This window comes from Chironomus tepperi, unplaced genomic scaffold, assembly GCF_022539635.2.
Source record: "Chironomus tepperi strain 1889 unplaced genomic scaffold, CSIRO-AGI_Ctep_v1 contig_34, whole genome shotgun sequence".
Taxonomy (NCBI): Eukaryota; Metazoa; Arthropoda; class Insecta; order Diptera; family Chironomidae; genus Chironomus; species Chironomus tepperi.
This window is the reverse complement of record NW_027226156.1, coordinates 286381-307219: the sequence shown is the minus strand read 5'-3', so window position 1 is coordinate 307219 and position 20839 is coordinate 286381. Positions and strand designations below refer to the sequence as shown.

The 20839-nt window shown below is 31.3% G+C and overlaps 1 protein-coding gene across 4 annotated transcripts in view; it reads left to right on the top strand.

Annotated features, from left to right (window-relative positions):
• Syt7 (Synaptotagmin 7) overlaps positions 1-20839 on the top strand; it is a 69671-nt gene that overhangs the window by 30751 nt on the left and 18081 nt on the right. Inside the window, exon 2 of one of the 4 annotated variants that reach the window (XM_070647183.1) lies at positions 17454-17645. The exons of the other annotated variants lie outside the window; for them this stretch is intronic. Within the exon in view, the coding sequence (XP_070503284.1) occupies positions 17454-17645 (192 nt within the window). The remainder of the gene's footprint in view (positions 1-17453; positions 17646-20839) is intronic. 4 annotated transcript variants of the gene reach the window in all.

The window sequence follows — 20839 nt, the reverse complement described above, 5'->3', positions numbered from 1 at the left end:
TTTTAGATGTCCTAAATTCACATTTACCACAACTCTTTATATTCTTTAATCCACAAACTCTAATTCCTAGTAGTCCTCTTATAGATCTCCAAAAAAAAAAGAATCTGTGTCGATTCCATAATTTCCGAAAGATTAATTTTCATGTTATCCTTTTCTCATTTCCTACAGAAACATATACACATGTAGGCTATCATGTCCTATGTAGTTCCTTTTTATTATCAATATGAATATTTGTAAAATAATGTGTGTGTATGTGTGTATAATAATATTATTACTGATATGGGATATATACATATGACTGGTTCTAGAATGAATATCCCTGACATTCCATATGTACAGTCTAACATCAATAAATATAGGATGTAATGTTGGGGGTTAGTTGAGTGACTAGATTGGTGTAGAACTAAATCTAGTTCTTTTTTATTAACATTAATAGACTTACTGAGGTAAAGTTGGAGTAAGGTAACCTCTAACAGCCATCATTAGATAGTCATCCTAGTCTCATAAGAAGTATTGAGTCATACAACCCTCAACATTTGTTTCTAAGATAAGAAACACAGACTTACAAGCAACACAGATCCATGACAATTTTATCTGAAATATTGAGAGGATTTAGAGAGTCAAGAATATTATTTCGTCTATCCCATAATGCAATAAGATTCACAAACTGCTTAAATATCATCAAGTTGATGTTTCAATTCCACCTCCACAAGATTCATCACTTTTTAATGTAAATTTCCTCTCCTAGAAGTCCTAAACATTAATTTCATATAATTATATAAATCTACTAAATTATTCATCTGCACACAAAATGAATATGCCTTCTTTTTTGAATAATAGTCTCGGCTACTGACAAAAAAATAGCAAAACATCTTAAAGTATTCATCAGTTATTTACATTCCTCATTATTATTACAGTCCGTCTTCGGCCCTTTTTTGAGGATTTCTTGTTCCTCATTCCATTAATTTTACTCAATGTCTCCCTTTTGTGTCTATTTCATTGTCCTTATTCTCTGAGTAATAGGATAATGGAAGGAACTTAAAGAAAAAAAAGGGACTTCAATTACATTTTGCTCATTTTATTTTGAGTCTATTCTTTAATGAGACAAACTTTTTCTTTCCATTCTATTTCTAGTCCATCAAAATTAGAGCAAAATTGCTATTTTTAGGGCTAGCAGAGAATATCTAGAAATGAAATAATAGATAGGAGATGAAATATTTTTGGGGTGAAATTTAAGTAGAATTGTCGTTTGGGGAAGACAGTAGATTGATCATTTGATGAACGTTGGGGTGCTGAGGTGGTTGAGGACGACAATGTTCATGGAATTGTCACAATTTTGAACCTAATCTTTTAAACTATGTCTATTTTTGTGTATTTGTATACTCATCCCTTATATGCGTATCTTTTAATTAGCTGTGTACTCTTTGATTAGATGCATACCTCCTAAGTAGCGATTTACCCTTAGAATAGCTGCAACCAACCATGACACTCAACATCGATTTAAAAAAGCTAACAAAAAAAAAATCCAAAATTAAACAAAAGAAAAGAATAATCAGCATTAATTATATTAATTTAACAACAGCACCACATCCACATTCATATACACAATATTGGCTCCTTGTAAAAACAACGAATTGAAGCAAAAAAAGGAAAAAAAAGAAAAAACTTTAATGTTTTCCCATTAAATGAGCGGAAGCATTTACCCTCGACAAAACAGAAACAATACAAAAAAACTGAACTTTTATTTCGTGCCTGCCTGGCAGCAACACATTTTTTTCTACTTCTCTCATATTTCCTCATGTGCCTCCCCGTACGTATGTGTGAGTGTGGAAAAAGCTCTTTAGTCTCGCGAACAATTGTAATCAATAAAAGCCATTAGCATTCAAAATATAAAAAAAAACAGTCAGTGACTGAATGAAATGAAACAAAACAAAACAAAAACAGACAGCAACAGAAATTTTTGGAGAACGTCACAAAAATATGAATGAAAAGGAACATCAAAAATGGATTTTGATGGTTGAGAAATGTCGCCTGTTGTGGGGCTTTTTTTTTTTGGTGTTGTTTGAGTTGTTTCTGTGAGGTTATTTGAGTTTATTTTGTGAATTGTTCTTTTGGGAGTTATTAATGGATTTTTTTGTATTTGGAGATTTACGATTTCTTGGAATTTGTTGATGGAGCTTGCTTAGTAATGATGATTATGAAAGAATTGAGCAAGGATATTTTTCGGACTTGTGGCTTTTCGGGTTGATTTCTTTGAATATCCGTTTTTCTAAGTTGCATGCCCTCTAAAAGTTGAACCAGTTTTTTTTATCGATCCAATCCTCTCCATCTGTATACCTCAAACTCATCTATCCTCGAAACTTTTCGGGCAAAACAAGTCAATAAACAATGAAGAAAAAAATTCTTCAACAACTCCTTAAGTATCAAAATGGATTCTTTCAGGACTTTTGCTGTTCTTCCAAAAAAACGGAGTACAGAAAGAAAATTTACAAAAAAACAATTCCATAACAAAAGCATTAAAACTTTTATTTTACGACCCCAAAACAAAAACATTCCTTCGGGAGAATTTTATCGTCAGACTTTCTTTCTGTTATAGCTATAAACATTCCACAAAAATTTTCATGGTCTTCAAAACTCTTTTCTTCTCAATTTTTTTTTTACTACTTTCAATGTCAAATGTCCTTGTTGATTGAAATTCGATAATTTGAAGAATTCTTACATTACAAAATGAATTGTATTCGACAATGTGATGAATTGCTTTGTTTCCTTTTGTTCCATAGCGTGATGCAAATCATCACTGAATATTTGCTTTTGTTTTCTGTTTTTCTTTAATCAAATTTTATGAGGTCTTTTGTTGTTTTAAATGTAATTCGTTGTTTTTTTCTTCATTCTTTTGAATTTGTGTGAACAAGTGGATGTAAATGAATGAATTGTATTGAAGCTGGAAGGTTTTTTTATCTGCTAGCTCATACTAGCAAGTATCAGATGGGGTATGCTTCAGTAATTCAAGTCCCTTAAAATTCCCATAATTTTTATATATTTAACATATTTATCTCTTAACCGAACATGAACAAAATGTCCCCACATGCTTATTCGCAATAAAAAATAATTCAAAATTCACACATCAGGTCACTCCCTCTTTCATAACATGTACTTCCTTTATCCATACAAATTTATGAGTTTTCAACACCTACTGACCTCAATTCTCGATATTTTTTTACATGTTTTACACCACATTTGTTTGCAATTCTTGTTTGCTGTTGGGGGTAAAAAAATTGTGGAAATATATCATGAAATGAGAGATAAATGGATGATAAAAATAGATTGTAGATAAAGTTGATGAATTTTGATTCCAATTTTTTAAGTTGATACTTCACCACACACTTCCCATTAAAATATACATCTGTTCTAATCCCCAAAAAAAGCACCATCTAAGAATTAATTAAATTTATTTTTTCCATAACGTTACCTCCACATCTCACCTCAATCATCCACCTTCAATATCCGGTAAGAAGATGCCTTTCAGTACAGACACTCCCCCCTCAAAACATTTTCCTTTTTTTGTGTTGTACTTCCACGAAATATCTTAAAACGAATTACTCAATGAAAATTTTTTCTTTTCTCATTCATCGGTTGAATTCCTTTGCCTTAACTTGCTGAGTCGTTCTGCGAAGAGACATGTTGGATGGTATTACCTGTGGGAAATGATTGAAGAAGATAGAATAAAAGAAAAGTTTGAAAGACGATTGAGATTGGTGAAGGTTAGAAAGCATTTGGATCTAAAAGGGTCAAATATCGTCGGTAAAGGTGCCTAGAATACCTAGAAATATTGAGGACTATTATTAACATAAAATGATATTTTGATTAATTATTCATCGAAAACAAATGACTTATTTTGAAGCACAGGACTGAATAGTAATATAATGGAACAAGAAAGGCTGGGTGAATAGAGCGCATTTCTATAATATTTCTTAAACTTGAGAATCTAAGCTTTGACTAACGCCCTACCAAAAATTGTTCTCTGCGTACCAATGCCAGCTAATTCCATTTCCTCCATTCATCGACAACAAAAAAAGCGGCAGTGCAAAAATTTTCCTCAATTGGAATTTTTTCATCTTCTTATTTCCCCCTTTTGATCATGTTTTCCTCTTTTCTATTGCCGAAGCTTTTGTTGAGCATAAAAAATTCTCCTTCTTATTCAGTCAGAAATGGAAATAAAACTTAAATTCTTTGAAAATGAGACACAGTGGAATGAGCTATGAAGTTAGAGGATATTGCTGAGAGGAATTTTAATTTTTTTGGCTCAATGGGCTGTTTAAGGGTGTCATTTTGGAGGTTTCAGATCCTGTTGGGATTGATGATCAAGTTTGGAAGGTGTTGTAGCTTAAAATTACTTGCCTATTATGTCACATAATATCCAAATATATGAGTTTGAGCACTTTGTTATGTCAATAAACTTCCAATAAATTATAAACAGCATTTATTACATCTACAGACACTTACCAATGCTCAAATATAATTAATTTACACGCTAAATAAATCGACTCACACACACATACACATACAATGAGCAATCACTCGACATTTTTCGGAAAATAATTTATTTTGTGGATCAGCATGGGCTTTTCTGTTGCTGCTGTCTTTCATTCGCTCAATGTCTGTAATTTATATGATTGATGAAGCGATTAAATATTTGATATTTACGTTGAACATCAGCAATACATAACCAAATGATATGATACTTGAAAGGACTTGTTGTGGGGTTGGGTGGACGTAGAATGGGATTTATTGCGCATTATGTGGATGATTTTCTAAGAAAATTTCTGATAGTTTAGCGTTTAGGGTGTCTAAATGGATAGTTTGGGGTTTTAAATGTTAAATAATCATGTTTTGACATAGTATTGTGCCCCTTTTTCATCACTGCATACCCCTAATTTGATAAACTCAGAATCATAGTCATCTTCCTTAAAAGCTCTTCAAAATTTCGCAATCTAAACAAACCACTCAGTCTCAAAAAGCCACCCTTCTTCCAACTACACAAACAACTTTGCCATCATCATTAATAACACTGATGATTTCCAATTTATTTCAAATAATCGCCATAGTGAATAACAAGCAAGTGCGCGTCTACAATAGATGGTCATTAATACACAAACATCCACTTAATGTCGTAGAAATTTCATTATTTCAATATTTAAAAGACATTTTAACATTAATAATTGAACGTTACATCCCACAAAAACGATGAATAAAGACGAACGTTGGAATGACAGTTTGAATGACTTAATCTACATTTATAATGAGCTGAATGTTCAATGCTGGTTCGTAGTAATAGAATAGAACTTTACCTACTCAATAAATCATGATATACTACTTACATCTCTCAAGTTAGCAGTTTGAAAAGCTTGTGGATTAGTTTTGAATCAATTTGGTGTATTTTAAGGAACATTAGTTGAGTATCTCCGATTCTAAAGCTATGTGACCTTTAGTTTGAAGCCATATACCCAACTCCCTTTAAAAATGTATGCAAATTTTGACAATATTTATTATTGACTCCTCATTTCCATACAGCAATTTCAATATTTTATTGTCTTCTACCATCTTTATTGCCTACATTTTCCTCATGTTGTCTCCACCCCCATTGACTTCATCAATAATCTTTATTGCTTTTTCCCAAAAAGCTTTTAAAATTTACACAAGATAATCCAAAATTTCCATTTAAAAGTTTCCGCCTTAAGCTTTTAACTTTACAGATCGTAAACAACAGGTCCAAGTTGCCTTAATATCAACAAAATCAAAACAGGAAGCAACAATAAATAACAAAACGCAAAAGTTTTTTTCTTTTTCCTAAAAAAAAAACAAAAACAAATTAGAAAAATTTGGAAATTCCCAGAAGGAAACCACAAGAAATACAACAAAGCACTTTACAGCATTTTCCGATTTTCACAATCCCTGAAGGCATGAAATATTTCACAAGGCTGAGGCAAGGACCATTCTTGGAGCGAGAAACAAAAGTTTTGCATTTTCGCACTTTTCAGTTCAAATAAGAGTATAAGATTGGCAGTGGCGGAGCTAGCGGTCCATCTACTCCAGGATGATGCAAGGAGCTCCCAATTACACCCCTGACTACGACAGTTTAAATAAAAAGAAAGAATTTTGCATTACAAAATGGATCTCATCTGTTTCTTGTCTACCCAACACTTTTTCGAATTTCTTTTCTTTTCAATTCCATTTGGGACATTTCAATGATGAAAATTTCCTCTTTGTGCTTTGGAGCTTTAATGTCTTGAACTTCTTATTGGTCTACTTTTTTGTCTGAGGACGATATTTAATGAAATTCTTGTTTAGATGTTTTGATTTGTTCCTTTTCTTGGAATTGATATTGAGCTAGATGATTTTCGTGTGATTTGGAGTTTTGTTAAGAATTTCAAGGTTGATTGGAATTTTGGAGATTGATGGCAACAAATAAAGAAATTTTCAGGATGGATCAAAGGTACATCCAAAAAGTGTACCCTCTACCTTCTTCAAGCATTTCAATCAACTTCCTCGACAAACAGCACAGATGTCAAACCTCAAATTCTCACTTCCAATAACCAAAAAAATCCAAGTCATAACCACACACCCCAAAAACATAAGTTCATTGTCCTCAATTCTGCCTTCATTTGACTACAATCTGCATTTAATTTCATAAAAATCACCATAAATCATGAAATAAATCGGATTTATTTTTTTCTTGTTGTTTTTACTGCCTTTACGACGGGGACGAAAAATCGCTGCATAAATTGTGACAATGGTAATTATATAGGATTATGTCTGATACAGAAACTTCAATTTTTCATTACGGATTAGGTCAAGGAGTTGGTGGATTAATGTTGTATGAGAAATTCCGTCGTTGTTGCTTAATTAACCATGGAAATTGCTTGCTTTGTGGGTGGATTACACAGCTTGGTGATTAATATTGAGTGCTGTTAGTATTGAAAAGTGATGGAATTATAAGCAAAATTGCTCAATTGGGTCAGAGAGTTTTAAAAATGTGATCAAGTATGGAAGGTACTAGAAGATGGTACATAAGATGCATTTCAAAAAACTGTGTACATTTTGTCATGATATTGAAATGCTTCCCTCAAGATGTCATAATAATCTCAAAAAATCTTCATATAACCTCAAAAGAGGCATCATAACCACAAAATATTCATGCCACTAAGCACAAGCAACATTTTAAGTCCATCAGTCTTCAAATTATTGATAAGCTAATCAACCAATCATGCTTGACAGGAAAAGAGAAGTCGATCGATAGAAAATCTATTGCGTAATCCCTTTATAGTCTCTCAAATGTCTAACAAATGGATATATAAGATCCATGACAGCAATAGCTGAAATATAACAATAAGAAGTCACTCATTTTTCCTTTTTTGGGGAAAATTTCCATAAAACATTCATTTGTCTTCATCGTCGTTCATCCTTCTCGATTTCAAATAATCATCTTCTCAATCTTTTGTTGTGGCATTGAAGGATGTGAAGGACAAGTTGGGCAGAGCAGGTTGATTATTTTGGGATTCTTGTAAACAGTTGTAGTGTAAAAATTAGCTTTTGATGTCCAACACAGCTTGACTATAGGGTGAAATGTTTGTACGAAGGAAATTTCGGAAATCATGTGATTTTTGGGGAACTCCAAAAATATGGCTGAAGAGAATATTACAGTATATTGTAGAATTAAGGCTAGTCATTGAGATTTATTAGTCTCCCTGGATGATGAAGGATTAAAAATATGAAAAATTCTATAAAGGTTGGAAAACGTTGAGAATAATATAAAGGCATTAAACCTCTCATCCAGAACACCCCATAAACATCAACGACACTCATTCTGAAACTAATAATTTAAAAAGAATGAATCAATAAAAAGGACATGAACCGACTATTAAATATCTACAAAATAATAATAGTAATTAATTTAGTTTTAAACGTTTCAGAAAATGCCACAAAAGTGGCAAGCGAGTAGAAAAGACACAAGCTGAGCAACAACAAAAAGCCCCAAAAGAGTGAGCGAGGAATAAAAAATATAAAAAATGAAAATAAATAAATTTAATAATAAACTGTAAAGTTTAATGCTATTGTGAACGAGACACACTTACACAATATTCGCACACAATCTCGTTCGAGTCGTAAATCATCCAAACAAAAAAAAAGCTCATTTTTTATCCAAAAATGTGTGCGTGAAAGCTTACAAAAATCCTCAAAATCGTATCGACAATAAATTTTCATTCTTTTTTTTTCCTAGCTTTTAGAACATTTTTCACATTCAATTTTTTTAGAGTGTGCGCATGAAAAATTTCCTCCTCGGAAAAGCTTTTATTTCCGTCGCAAGTGCGAAGATAAAGGAAAGCTCAAATACAGACACAACAATGTTGATGTTTATGTGACGGGATTTTGATTGAAGGACTGATTACACTTTGGGAATTGAAGAAATTTGAGGTTATGAAGTGCTATTTCTGGTTTATTTTGAGAATTTACAATTTCAATTTCGGAATTTGATTTTTAACTGACTTCAAACTTTGACTCACATGACGCTATCAAAGACGCTACCTAGATTTCACCTTAATGTTCCTCAAACTCACTATTTGTTGTTGTGTACGATATAAGCAACACAGAAAAAACTCGATTACATCACTCACTTATGTCGACTCAAGTTTCTTGTTTTATTTATTCTCATCGGCTAGAAGTCATGAGAGGGGTGCTTGCTGATTCAGAGGAAATTAATTAAGACCCTAGCTTATATAAAGTAATCCAATCAAATGCAACAGGTCCTCAAAAAATGCAACTATAAACACAAATTACTAAATCATCCCGAATTCCACTCATCCCGAATCATCCCGAATCACGATATAAGCAACACAGAAAAAACTCGATTACATCACTCACTTATGTCGACTCAAGTTTCTTGTTTTATTTATTCTCATCGGCTAGAAGAACCAAGAAAAATGTGAGAGTACATTTCGTCATCAATGTGGATTCAATAAATTAAATTAAAATGAAACAATTGATGGATCTGTATTCGTAGAATGAGAGAATGAGAAAGAAGAATATAAAGTTGATTGAATGACTTGAGAATTCTTGTTGATGATGGAAATGAGGAAGAAGCAAAAATCAATAAAGTCAATATTTGAGGCACTTTTTCTGGGGGCTTGGGATACTCAGCATGTTGGAATTATTACCAAAATGTCATTAACTTTTTGTTTTTTTTTCCTGCCAAGGTCATGTCCAATGATTCTAAATCTCTCAAAATATTCCACACAATTAAATCCAGACCAATTTTACTAACTGTCCAATTTTGAGCTCATTTCCTCTACTAATGATTGCATAACATGTCACAAGATTTATTTTCCCTCCATTTTTTCTCGTTTGTTGTGAATTCTCATTTTTATGGCAATGAATCTCTCGAAAAAATAAAAAGAGTGAATAACATTCGACCTACAAATGTAGATGTGTATTTCACTATACTTGTTCCTTGTTATTCATTTCTGTTGCAGTTGTTATTAGCTGGAATTTCTTAATAGCTATGATGATGACAATAAGCAGTTAGGTTGTCTGTTGGCACTGCTTTGTGTCCTTATACACTACATTGGTATCTGCAATATTCTTTTTACTTGCACAGCTCCTATTAGGGCTCATTCAGTCCATACCCTAAATTTACAGTAACTAGTATATCCACATAATACCCTATAGCATTCTAAAAGTACACCAACGTACCCAACAAATGAGTTGTACTCAACCAAACACTAAAGTGCGCCATGCACAGCATCCCCGTAAGTTCTCATTCTACATTACCTTCAAACATTCATCTACACAACCGAATATAAATTCATCCATCCACAATTTCTCCTTACTCTCATTTTTTTCCTCATCTTGTTCCAACTGATGCTGCACTTCCTCGCTCTCTCGCTCTTTTAGGACGATATTTTTTTGCTACTGTAGCATTTTTTGTGTGTGCTTTTTTGCAGTAAAAAGTTTTGGTGATGATGCAACAGTTTGCGTTACATTGCCATTATAATCGGTTGAGGATCTCAAATTATTTCAATATAATTTTTCTGCTTTGTCATCTGATCCTTAAAAGTAATTAAAATAAGAGTCAAGTGACTGTTGATGTAATATAATATTGATAATAAAGAATACAGTGATTCTAAAGCTCTTTACACCCGTTCAAGGACACTTGAAAGTTCTTTTCATTTTTCTGTAAGTTTGTGGATTTCTTTTGACTGTGGATTTCTTTCTCATTTTTCTTGTCACACTTTGTGAGATGAAGATGAAATGATATGAAGGAAATTGAATGACTTTGTGGATTCATTAGCTGGAAAATGAGTGATTATTGAGGAAATTGTTCAGTTTTGTGCTTTATTTGGAGAGCTTGATGATTCATGTGAATGATACATAGAGGGGTGCTTGCTGATTCAGAGGAAATTAATTAAGACCCTAGCTTATATAAAGTAATCCAATCAAATGCAACAGGTCCTCAAAAAATGCAACTATAAACACAAATTACTAAATCATCCCGAATTCCACTCAAATTGAATGTCTCATATCAAAACCACAAAAAGCACATTCAATTTGAATATCAACACATAACCAAAAAGAACTACATGAATCATCACATCCTCTACCATTTCCTCACAATTATTTCCTTTAATCCTCTTTTTATTACAAAAAATATTATGAGTTGTAAGAGTTGTCGGTCGATATCCTTTTTTTACCTCCTCATTTATTGAAAAATATGAAAAAAATGAATGCATTTACAAAATGAAGCACATTTCAATACCCAAGAGGAGGACGTTGTTGAGGGATTTGCATGACAATATCAATTCGTGTTGAATGGAATGAAAAATGAATGGGGGAAATTTGTGTGGAAATTAAAAATTGAAAAGGAAATTTCAATAGAAATAATGAACATTTTGAAAAAAAATTGGGTCTGTTGGCTCACAACTGTGTCTGTCACCTGACAAAAGGATGAACTGGCTCAACAATTTCCATAAATTCTCACAAAAATTGCTCACTTGACTACCAAAAATCCTCAAATCACTGCAAATCAATTTTACTTTCCTTCCTCTTAAAATTACAATTTCAATTTTTTAAAGCTCCTCTAAAGCTCCCACAAGCGGAAAGAAAATGCTTCAGGCACTCCGTAATTCTCAACCACCCAACTCCCAATTTTATATGCAAAAACATTGTTCGACAATCACAAAATTCACATATATAAATGAAAAAATAAAAATAAAAATAAGCTTTTGCTTTTAGGCACTTAAAACATCATCAATTGTAAGCGGAATCGGCATCTGATTTAATATCACATGATATAGAGCGAGAGACACTGGCAGACGTATTATATGAAAATACATAAATCATGCGAGTGAAAAATATAATTTGAAGGCAAAGGAAATCAGTGTGAAGATTGCGAAGATAAGTAAGGGTGGACAAGTAAGGAAGTCACATTTGAGCAAGAGTGTAGTAGACGCATGCTTTGGATTTGACTTTAGTTTGAAGGTTATATCTCAAATTTCATGCTCAATTTAATCTTAGTCGCGTTTTGTTCAAGATATTTTATGAGTTTATGTTTCTTGTGCAATCAATCATCTGCCAGCTCTATATACAAAAAAGTTTCTCTTATAAGCTCATAGCGTCATAAGCCTCATCATAACAGATTTATATCGTAGCGTATGTTACACACATTTACAAAACAACGCACGCTGCATGAGCATTTCATGCTGTTTGCTGATGAAAAAAGATAAGGGAGAAAAGTTTGGTTTCGGATGTAAAAAGAAGACATAAAGAAGCATGAAATGAAAAAGTTTCTCTTGGTGACATGAAGAAAAAGTCATAAATTGCTTCCTAATTCTTGTTTCTTCTGGTTCTGTTGCCTGCTGGTTCCTTTGTCTTCATGGATATAGGATGAAAGATTGTTGCTGATAACTTTATTGCTTTAGAATTTTACAATACATTTAAGAATGAATGACATAATACATATTAACAGTAAATATATTCTCATCAACATCACTAAAGAAGTGACCTGATACTTTCCAGATTCCTCTCGGTAAAAAGTTGACATAGACATCATTTGGTGCAAATTCCTCAAATCCAACAGTTCCGAGAGGAAATGGACAAGGCTTGAATACTTGTCTAAGTTGAATTTTGACCATTTTGAAAATTTTCATGAGAAATGGATTGCTGATTTTAAATTTTGGATTAGTTACGTCACACCAGTTCATGAAGATGCACTTAAGTCTTCCAAATTTATTGTTTGCTGACAATGCAAAGCAAAACGTTTGCTGAAAATGATAATAAATTACTTCTTCGGTTTGTTTAACTTTCATAGACCTTCCTGAGTAGTCCCATTCCTTTCCCGTTCACCTATACTCACATTAATGACAGTATGTTGATACAAATTGTCCACAAGAACATTCAATTTTCCATTTACAATTTCACATTTTATAATTCTGGTAGTCTTTCCACTCGTTTTGCAGACCTCCAAATTCTGAAACTTTTTATCACATTTAATGAAAACAAAAGACACGAGAAACATTAATGAAGTTGTTGCGATGATTTTCATGGCTTGTTTTGCACTTAATAATCCCCAAAAAATGAGTTGATAAATTTTAATTTTTATTGCTTCTAATTTCGAAAATTTTTGCAGACTAGTAGGAGCCATTGGCATTGAGATAAGAAATAAAAAATAATTCCGCATTGCTAAAAATAAAATTGGATTATGGGCATGTGATGGGATAATTTGTGTTTAAATTGCTTGTTTCGGAGTAATTTGGCTGTTTATGAATTTTTATTGTGTCAATTTTCGAAAAATATTTGCGAAATTTATGGTTCGATGAACATGCAAAATGAATGATAAATTTACTTTGGATAGTTAAATAGCAACCATAACTCTATCAAGAAAACATCAAATATCCAATAAATGTAAAAACATTTTCATCTTCATCATTGTAAAAGTGTCCACTTCCTTTAATCACACCTTTCTGCAGAAACTTCAAATATTCCTCATTCAATCGATAGTTCAGCAGCTCAACCCTTCCAGGAGCCAATGGACATGGCTTAAACAAATGTCGAGCATCAACTTTAAGCATCTTTATCACCTTCATTTGAAATGGACCTAATGTGAACTTAGGATTCATCACATCACACCAATTCATTGCAAAACATTCGGAAATTTTTCGAAATTTTCCATTTGATAAAATGTAGAAGCAGAAAGTTTGCTGAAATTGAGAATATATTTGAAATTAGAAAATTAGTGTGAAGGCATCTGACTTACATTTAAACTCTTCAATGGCTTAGTAATTTGCCCAACAATATTTAAAGCTCCATCAGTGATGTTACATCTTAATATTTGAGTTGTTTTGCCACTTGAGTAACATTTCTCTATTTTTTCAAATTTTTTATCACTATTTGTTGAAACTATTACTGAAAATATGCAGAAAATCAGCATAATGATATTCATAGTTCTTGCAGATTCTTTTTATCGCTGAACTGGGTACACAATGATGTAAACCATATTCACTTGAAATTTGTATGTAATTGTTTGAGCTTTTTTGGTTAATTGTATCAAATTGAGCTTAAAATTTGTTGTAAATGATGAAAATTGTGATTGTTAAGCAATTAAGGAAATACATTTATCTAAATACCTTACAGAAGGTCACCTATTCCAGTCAGTATCTGCCACAAACCAAACTTCGTCAATTGATTGTATGAGTTGTGTATGTGTCTGAGACTTTTTTTTTTGTGATTGAATCGAATGAAATGTTGTTTAAATTTGTAAAAGTTCTCAATTTGTATTATCCAGTCCCTCACACTTCCAAAACCCATTTTCCCACCTTCAAATTGAACTCAACTAAATCTTATAAGTTTTTATTAAATTCCATCATCGACAGATTTAAGAATTTATGTCAAGAACTTACATACAGTCACAATATTTATTTTAATCCTTTCCACCCATATTTTCAAATCACACATGCTGCCAAGTTGTATTTTTTTTGCCAATCCCATCTCGACAATTTTTCAATATGTTCAATATATGCTGGAAATATCTTTATTTAGCTTTGGGGTTAATTTCTCATTTCACCACGATTTTCATGTTGTGTTGTTTAAAAAAAAAGGAGCTGTGAGATGAGAATATGTGCCAAAACATGTTTTATGATTATTGGAGAATGTTTTGAGTTGAATGAGATGATTTTTAATAATATTGAATGTAAAGTTTTTTGTGGTATGGCACTTGAGGGTGTTGAAATGGTGAAAAACTATGAATATTGAATAAATTTCGCACGAGCCACAAAACAAAAAAAAAATTTGGAAAATATTTTTGCATCAGCAAGCAAGCCAATCAACCGCACAAACCATTTTCATACATTTATTTTAAAGAGAGAACATAAAAGCTGACTTAAAAGCTCATTCATTATAGATTGTGTTATTATATAAGTAGAAGAAATATGCACAGAAGAAAATGAGAAAGTCTTGTGTGCACTGTGAGGTTTTTAGATTAAATATGTGGGTGGGGTGTGAATGCTGAGTCGAAATAGTCACCGAAATACATCACAAATGGTGAAAACTCTTAGAAAACCAAATTTGTAACATTAATAAATTTTAATGGAATTTGTGAATTTTTGAAAAATTCTTCACCCAGCATTCACACCCTACTCCATTTAATAACCCCTTTCTCCTTATTTACCGCACAAAATTAAATAGAAGACAGTCGATGCACATGCTGATCATGCCAAAGCTTTTGTGCATAGAAAATGAAAATTAGTAAAATTTAATGCAAATTATTTTTATGCTTTTTGCTTTTCTCATCTGCAATTTTTTTTTCTCACATGAAGTTTTTGCATTTATCTGCATCAATGGATTCTCCCGCTGTTGCTGCTCATGCCTTTCTGCTAATGCAACTCATAAGTTTGCTGCCATTTCAGCTAATTTTCATTGCAATTCGCTGAGATTTTTTTAATTTTATTTTATGCAAGTTTTTGGATGGAATTCAACAAAATTTTTTATGTAACGGGTTTAAAGATCAAAAACTTTTTTATTTGTCAGAATTTAATTTTCCATAAAAATGACTTCCGCATTTATTTGTTGGCAAGTGGAATGAAATATGAAGGAACATATGGAATATAGAATTAATCATAATGTAGGGCTTTTGGGGTTATTTGATAGTTCTGGTATAATTTCCATTCTAGTTTCATGTCATTGAACTTTTTAAGCAACTAATTATACAGATTTATCATTATTTTTAGAATAAAAATCTCACCACCCCAGTCTTCAATACCTTTAAAACCACCTCAAATTAAATTAAAATCCCCAAAAAATCAACCAGCAGTATGTTGTTCCTTTCACGACAGCTCATTTAATTACATCAAACTGTGAGCCTCACCACGTGTACGCTATACACATTTACATGTCTCAGTTTCCCTTAAATCAATCCTAATTGAATTTACGTTCGAATGGAAAAATGAAATTTAATTAAAAAAATTATTTTAATTAACAACTTTTTTTTCTTGACTTGATTGTCGAAGTTGATTGGAAAAATGAGATATTGAGGCGGAAAATGAAGAAAAAGTTCAATAATAATGACTGAAAATTATTTTTTATTGAAAATTTGTGAATATTTTCGTGCTAAATGAAAATGAAAATCAGGAACTAATTTATGAAGCAATTTACATTTTTCTTAATATTTTCATTCAGTTTTAATTGAACTTTTAAACTGTTTATGAGATAGGCAAACTAGGGTATTAAATTTAGTGGTTTGAGCCTAATTGTACAATATGCGAATTTGAACAGTTCAATGCCACACCATCAGTTCTATATCTTCACTCCCATTCATAATTCTAAATTTATCCCAAACATTCGTCTCTAATAAACTTCATTCTCTGCTTCCTTTATCATTTTAATCCAATTTTCTATCATCTTTATCTCACTTGCCAACAAAATTTTCGTCAATTTTGTTATCTTCGTCTTTTGATCAAATGCAGAGGTGATATTTTGGCTTCAGAATCAGTGTTGAAATTCATAAAATTTAGTTAAAGTAGATTGGGTGACTTTAATGCATGTGAAGATGAATTTAAAAATAAGTTCATTGAACCACTCCCAAATCACCAATATAGCAACACTGATCAAAGCTTCCTTTTCTTCTCTTCTAATAAAATCAAGATGTGGAAGCTTCTAAAAAGTTCTTATCCAAAACAAGACGAAGAATGCAAAAGCGTAGAGAGTAATAATAAATGAGAAAATTTGATTTTGTGTCTTAAAATAGCATCAAAAATTTGATAAAGTAATTTTGAACACAATAAGCTTAGAGTATCAATTGTAGTTGCTAGGATGAGTGAGATCAAGGGAGTCCTCATCAAATGCGGAGAATTTGATCAAAATTATTACAAATTGTTTAAAACATCCAAAAAAACTTCATAGTGAGAAGAAAAACGATGAGAAAACTCAGCATAACCTCAAATACTTCCAGGCTTATTTGCTTTGGCACCGCAAAATGATTTTTTTACATTTTTTTAATTTTTATTTAATAGCAATCAAAAAAATCTGAAAAAAAAACGATTCAAATTCATCATTTTCATTCTTTTTTTCTTCATTTTTCTTTTTACATGCCATGAACCATGCCTACCATGCCTACCATTAAAAAAATTAATCAATGAATAACTCAAATTATGCCCTGCCGTGTGTCATTTGCCACCCTTCCTGTAATGAATTTGCATTGTGACAAAATATGTGAATATTTTCCCCATGATTTACGGTCATGTCTATGATATGAACTGTGTTTATTGCGTATGTTTGTGTACAACCCCTTTAAAATGATGCTTTAAATTCCAAAAATCAATGCTTTATCCTTAATATGGTCCGTGATTGCGTGAGTTTGGTCAAATTGGATACATTGGACCTTTGTGAACTGGAATTTGAATTTATGGACCTAAATATGACTTTGTGGACCTCAATTTGACTTTATGGATTGTAATATGACCTTATGGTCCATAATATGACTTTATGGACCTAAATATGACTCTATGAACTTGAATATGACCCAAAATCGCTTCTAAAATTTAACATCCGCTTATCCCAAATGCCTTTTAATTACCATTATTGTCCCTCCATGTCTTATGAACAAATCACTCACGATGGACCAAATAATCTTCCATAATGCCTTACTACCTCCCCCCGCTTAACCAAAACAATGCATTCTTCCTAAAATTTCAATAATTAAACGTGGTTTTGTGATATGTCGTGCATATTTGTACCTGACACCCTCTTTATATCGGATATTGACCCTCGTCCTCATTCCTTACCATTAAATACCATCTCATACTTCATACAATCTTCATTCAAAAAAATTTATTTCCTTAAATAACTTCCACAAAAAAATGAAAAATGAAAAAAAAAAAAAAATCTCATAGTATAAGAAATCCACACAGAAAGCCCCGCAAGCTTCAAAAAAACGCGGAAAGTCGGCGTGAGATGTGGGCGGCAATGACACGATCACTTGAAATGATTGTCGCCCTTTTCGAATACTATTCCACGGCAGTAGTACCGCCGAACACGGCACTACATGATGAGCAAGCACCAAATACAACAACTAATGTGAATGATCATGTCAATCATATCAGGTAGTGGAACTAACAACAATTTTTTGTGTGAGACTAAAAAAAATATTGTTTTTATTGCTTTTTTGGATATGCATAAAATATGTATCAAATATATCTATATATAAGTATCCTATCGCAAGATAAAGTTAATGTAAAGTTGATTCTTCCTCTGCTACTTCTTCTATTTTTATTGATTTTTTTTTATTTGAATGACATTTTTCTTAGGTGTGAGTAATTTGTGTTGGAAATTTGATTATTTAGTAGGATTTGCTATAGTTGTTAATGAATTTATCCTGATTCAATACTGGATATTGATCTATTTATTGATGTACCTTACTACTGTGGATGACATAACCTCAAATGTTATCAGAATTAGCCCCTGAAGTTGATATTCATCTATTTATGGCTCTGTCTTCAAATCTAACCTGAACTGCCAGTTTCATGTTTATAGTCTCTAACATTTCAACTTATCCTCAAAGTTTCTCAATATTACTTCCTAATCTTGGTACATCTCAACTCCTCCTTAATAAAACTTTCACTTAAAGTCTTCCAACTCAAATTACTCCATCCTTAACTCTTTGTATGTCTAACTTTCCTCATTATTTCACTTACTTACTAAATTATCTGATAAATTTTCTCATTTTTTCTGCTAAAAATTACTTAATTCATTTTAATTTATTTACTGTGTGAAGAAGTTTCAAGTAACAACATAAAAAATTTGTTATTATGATGTAAAATATTTAATGTATGCGCAAAAAAAATTGTACAATACTGTTTAATTGTAATTATTTCTGTGACAATGATGATGACGAACAAAAAAAAATTGTTTTATTTTTTATTTTTAAATTTTTTTGTCTCTTATCTCTCTGAAGCACAATTTAGAGAACGAATATTTATATTATTATGTTCATACACGTGTCTTATTTGGTTTGAATTATTTTCTTACATGCGCTCGTTTTGAAATTAATATTAAGCTATTTTGGAGTTTTTTATTATAAATATCAGCTTAAGGTTTGATTAAGAGTTTATTTTTGAATAGATAGACATGAATTTTGTTACGTTTATTAGGAATGTGAATGAATTGAACTTAAAATTGGGGTTTGGTATGGGTTAACTACAAAATCATCCAATAATCAGGCTCAAATCAGCCAATAATCTGACTTAAATCCGTCAAATTTCAGAACTTAAGCTAAAAATTATTCAAAAGTTCCAGGAAACCTGACTTCAACTTTCAAACAACATTGAGTTTAGTTCATAAATAATGACTCTGTAAATACTTTTTCAATTAAGAAATTTTCCAGCTCTATCAAAACTTTTCTTCTATTTTTCCCTCGATTCACAACTTGTAAACACAATCAACCTGAATAATTTAAGAAAATCTCACAAGTTACAAGAAGAAATAACAAATCACTTCCAATTTTTTTACTCTCTTTATTTTATTTAATTTTCATTTAAATTTAATTAACTTAAGTTACGTTGTAAGTGGATGTGGGAGGAGTACACACGATTCAAGAAATGTACAAACTTTAGACAACTTGCAAGTTTATTTTTGAAATGAAAAACAAATTCCTCATTATTGTTACTGTTGGAACAATCAAGTGCACTTTAAGCATTCAACAAACTTCATTTCTTCTTTGTAAATTTTGTTGTTGCCTTACTTGTTATACTTGGAAAGTTCCGAAAGTTTGTTTTAACTTTGTTATATTTTAGTAGATTTGGGTGAATGACAGTAAGGAACTGGAACATTTTCAGGGTATTTATGCTTTAGGTTAAGCTGGTTTTACATAGATTTGGATTCAGTTACCTATAAAATGCGTCTAATACCCAAATCTTTAATTTTAAACTTTTTTCAAGCTTTTGAATACAAAAATGCAATTTCAAACTTTCAAGTTTTCGCTTTTTTCTATCTTAATTAACAACACAAAAGTTTCTTCTTGTTTCAGTTGTACGTGCTTTTGATTCCTTGTTTAAGAATTTATGCTTTTGGCTCCCTTGGTTGAAATTTTGTTAGATTTACAACAGAATCTCAGAAATTTCAAATGATGTGGAAATTAACCATCCCTTAGACTCTTGTCAATTACAATTTCAAGTCGAGTATTGTCATTTTAGGAATAAAATCCTTCTATGAGCCTTGTCATCTCCTCCCAGCTGCAACAAAATTCCATCCACTCTTCCTTTCTTCATATTTCGCAAATTCTTTAATAACGATTCAAAAAAACTTATTTCATTTTTCTGTTGCAGATGTTCATGAGTAAAATTAAATGCATTTCTGAAAAATAAAAGAAAGTTTTCTCTTCTCTGAATTAATTTGCATGTTTTAAATGAATTTAAAAAAATTAAATGGATATTCTTTATTCTTTTATCACAATCACAAGACAGATTCCAAAATATCTACAAAACATACAAAGATTACAATAAAATTGACACTTTTTCAATTATTTCTTTAAGTAAAAAGATAAAAAACTTTTGAAGATGATTTGAATAACAAAAAGTCTCGAACTAAACAAGCAATTAAGAAAGAAATTGATTAAATTATTCGTTGTCGAGTCTTTTTGTGCTCTAAACTTGAATTTCGGATTCGACAAATGGATTTGTTGATTATTTAATTACAAAATAATTTTATTTTGGACATATTTGGGGGTTCGGTTTATGAAAAGTTGAGTAGTTGCTTTATTTGGAATTTCAAGGGGTAGCACAAATGTCAAACTATCAAAAATACTAACAAAGTACACAAATCTAAAAATCAAGCAACAAAATTGGTTAAATTTCCTTTATTTACGTTAAATTCAATTTAATTTAGTTCTTGATTGACTTTGACGTTGATGTCTGCAAAATGAAATAACATATCTCAATAATGGCATCAATAATATTTCATAAAAATATTCCTTTTTTCTCTTCGTCAATATATAAAAATGCCATTTACTGACATAAATTGAAACAATGTCGATCATAATCAATATGTGTCAACTGAGTCAAAATAAATTGAAGTTAAGTATTTTGTGGCTGTTGTGAATTAAAATGATCTTTTGAATTTTTAGCAACCATTATAAAATTGGAATTTAAATTTTCCAAAATCCATTAAAAGCTCACATTCTATCTTTAATTTATTTCAACATTTTTCATGAATAAATCACAGCCTACACACTTGAGAAGCACAAAAGAATCCAATTTATTTAATTTTGTGAGAGAATGTGAAGCCTCATCTCAGATACAAT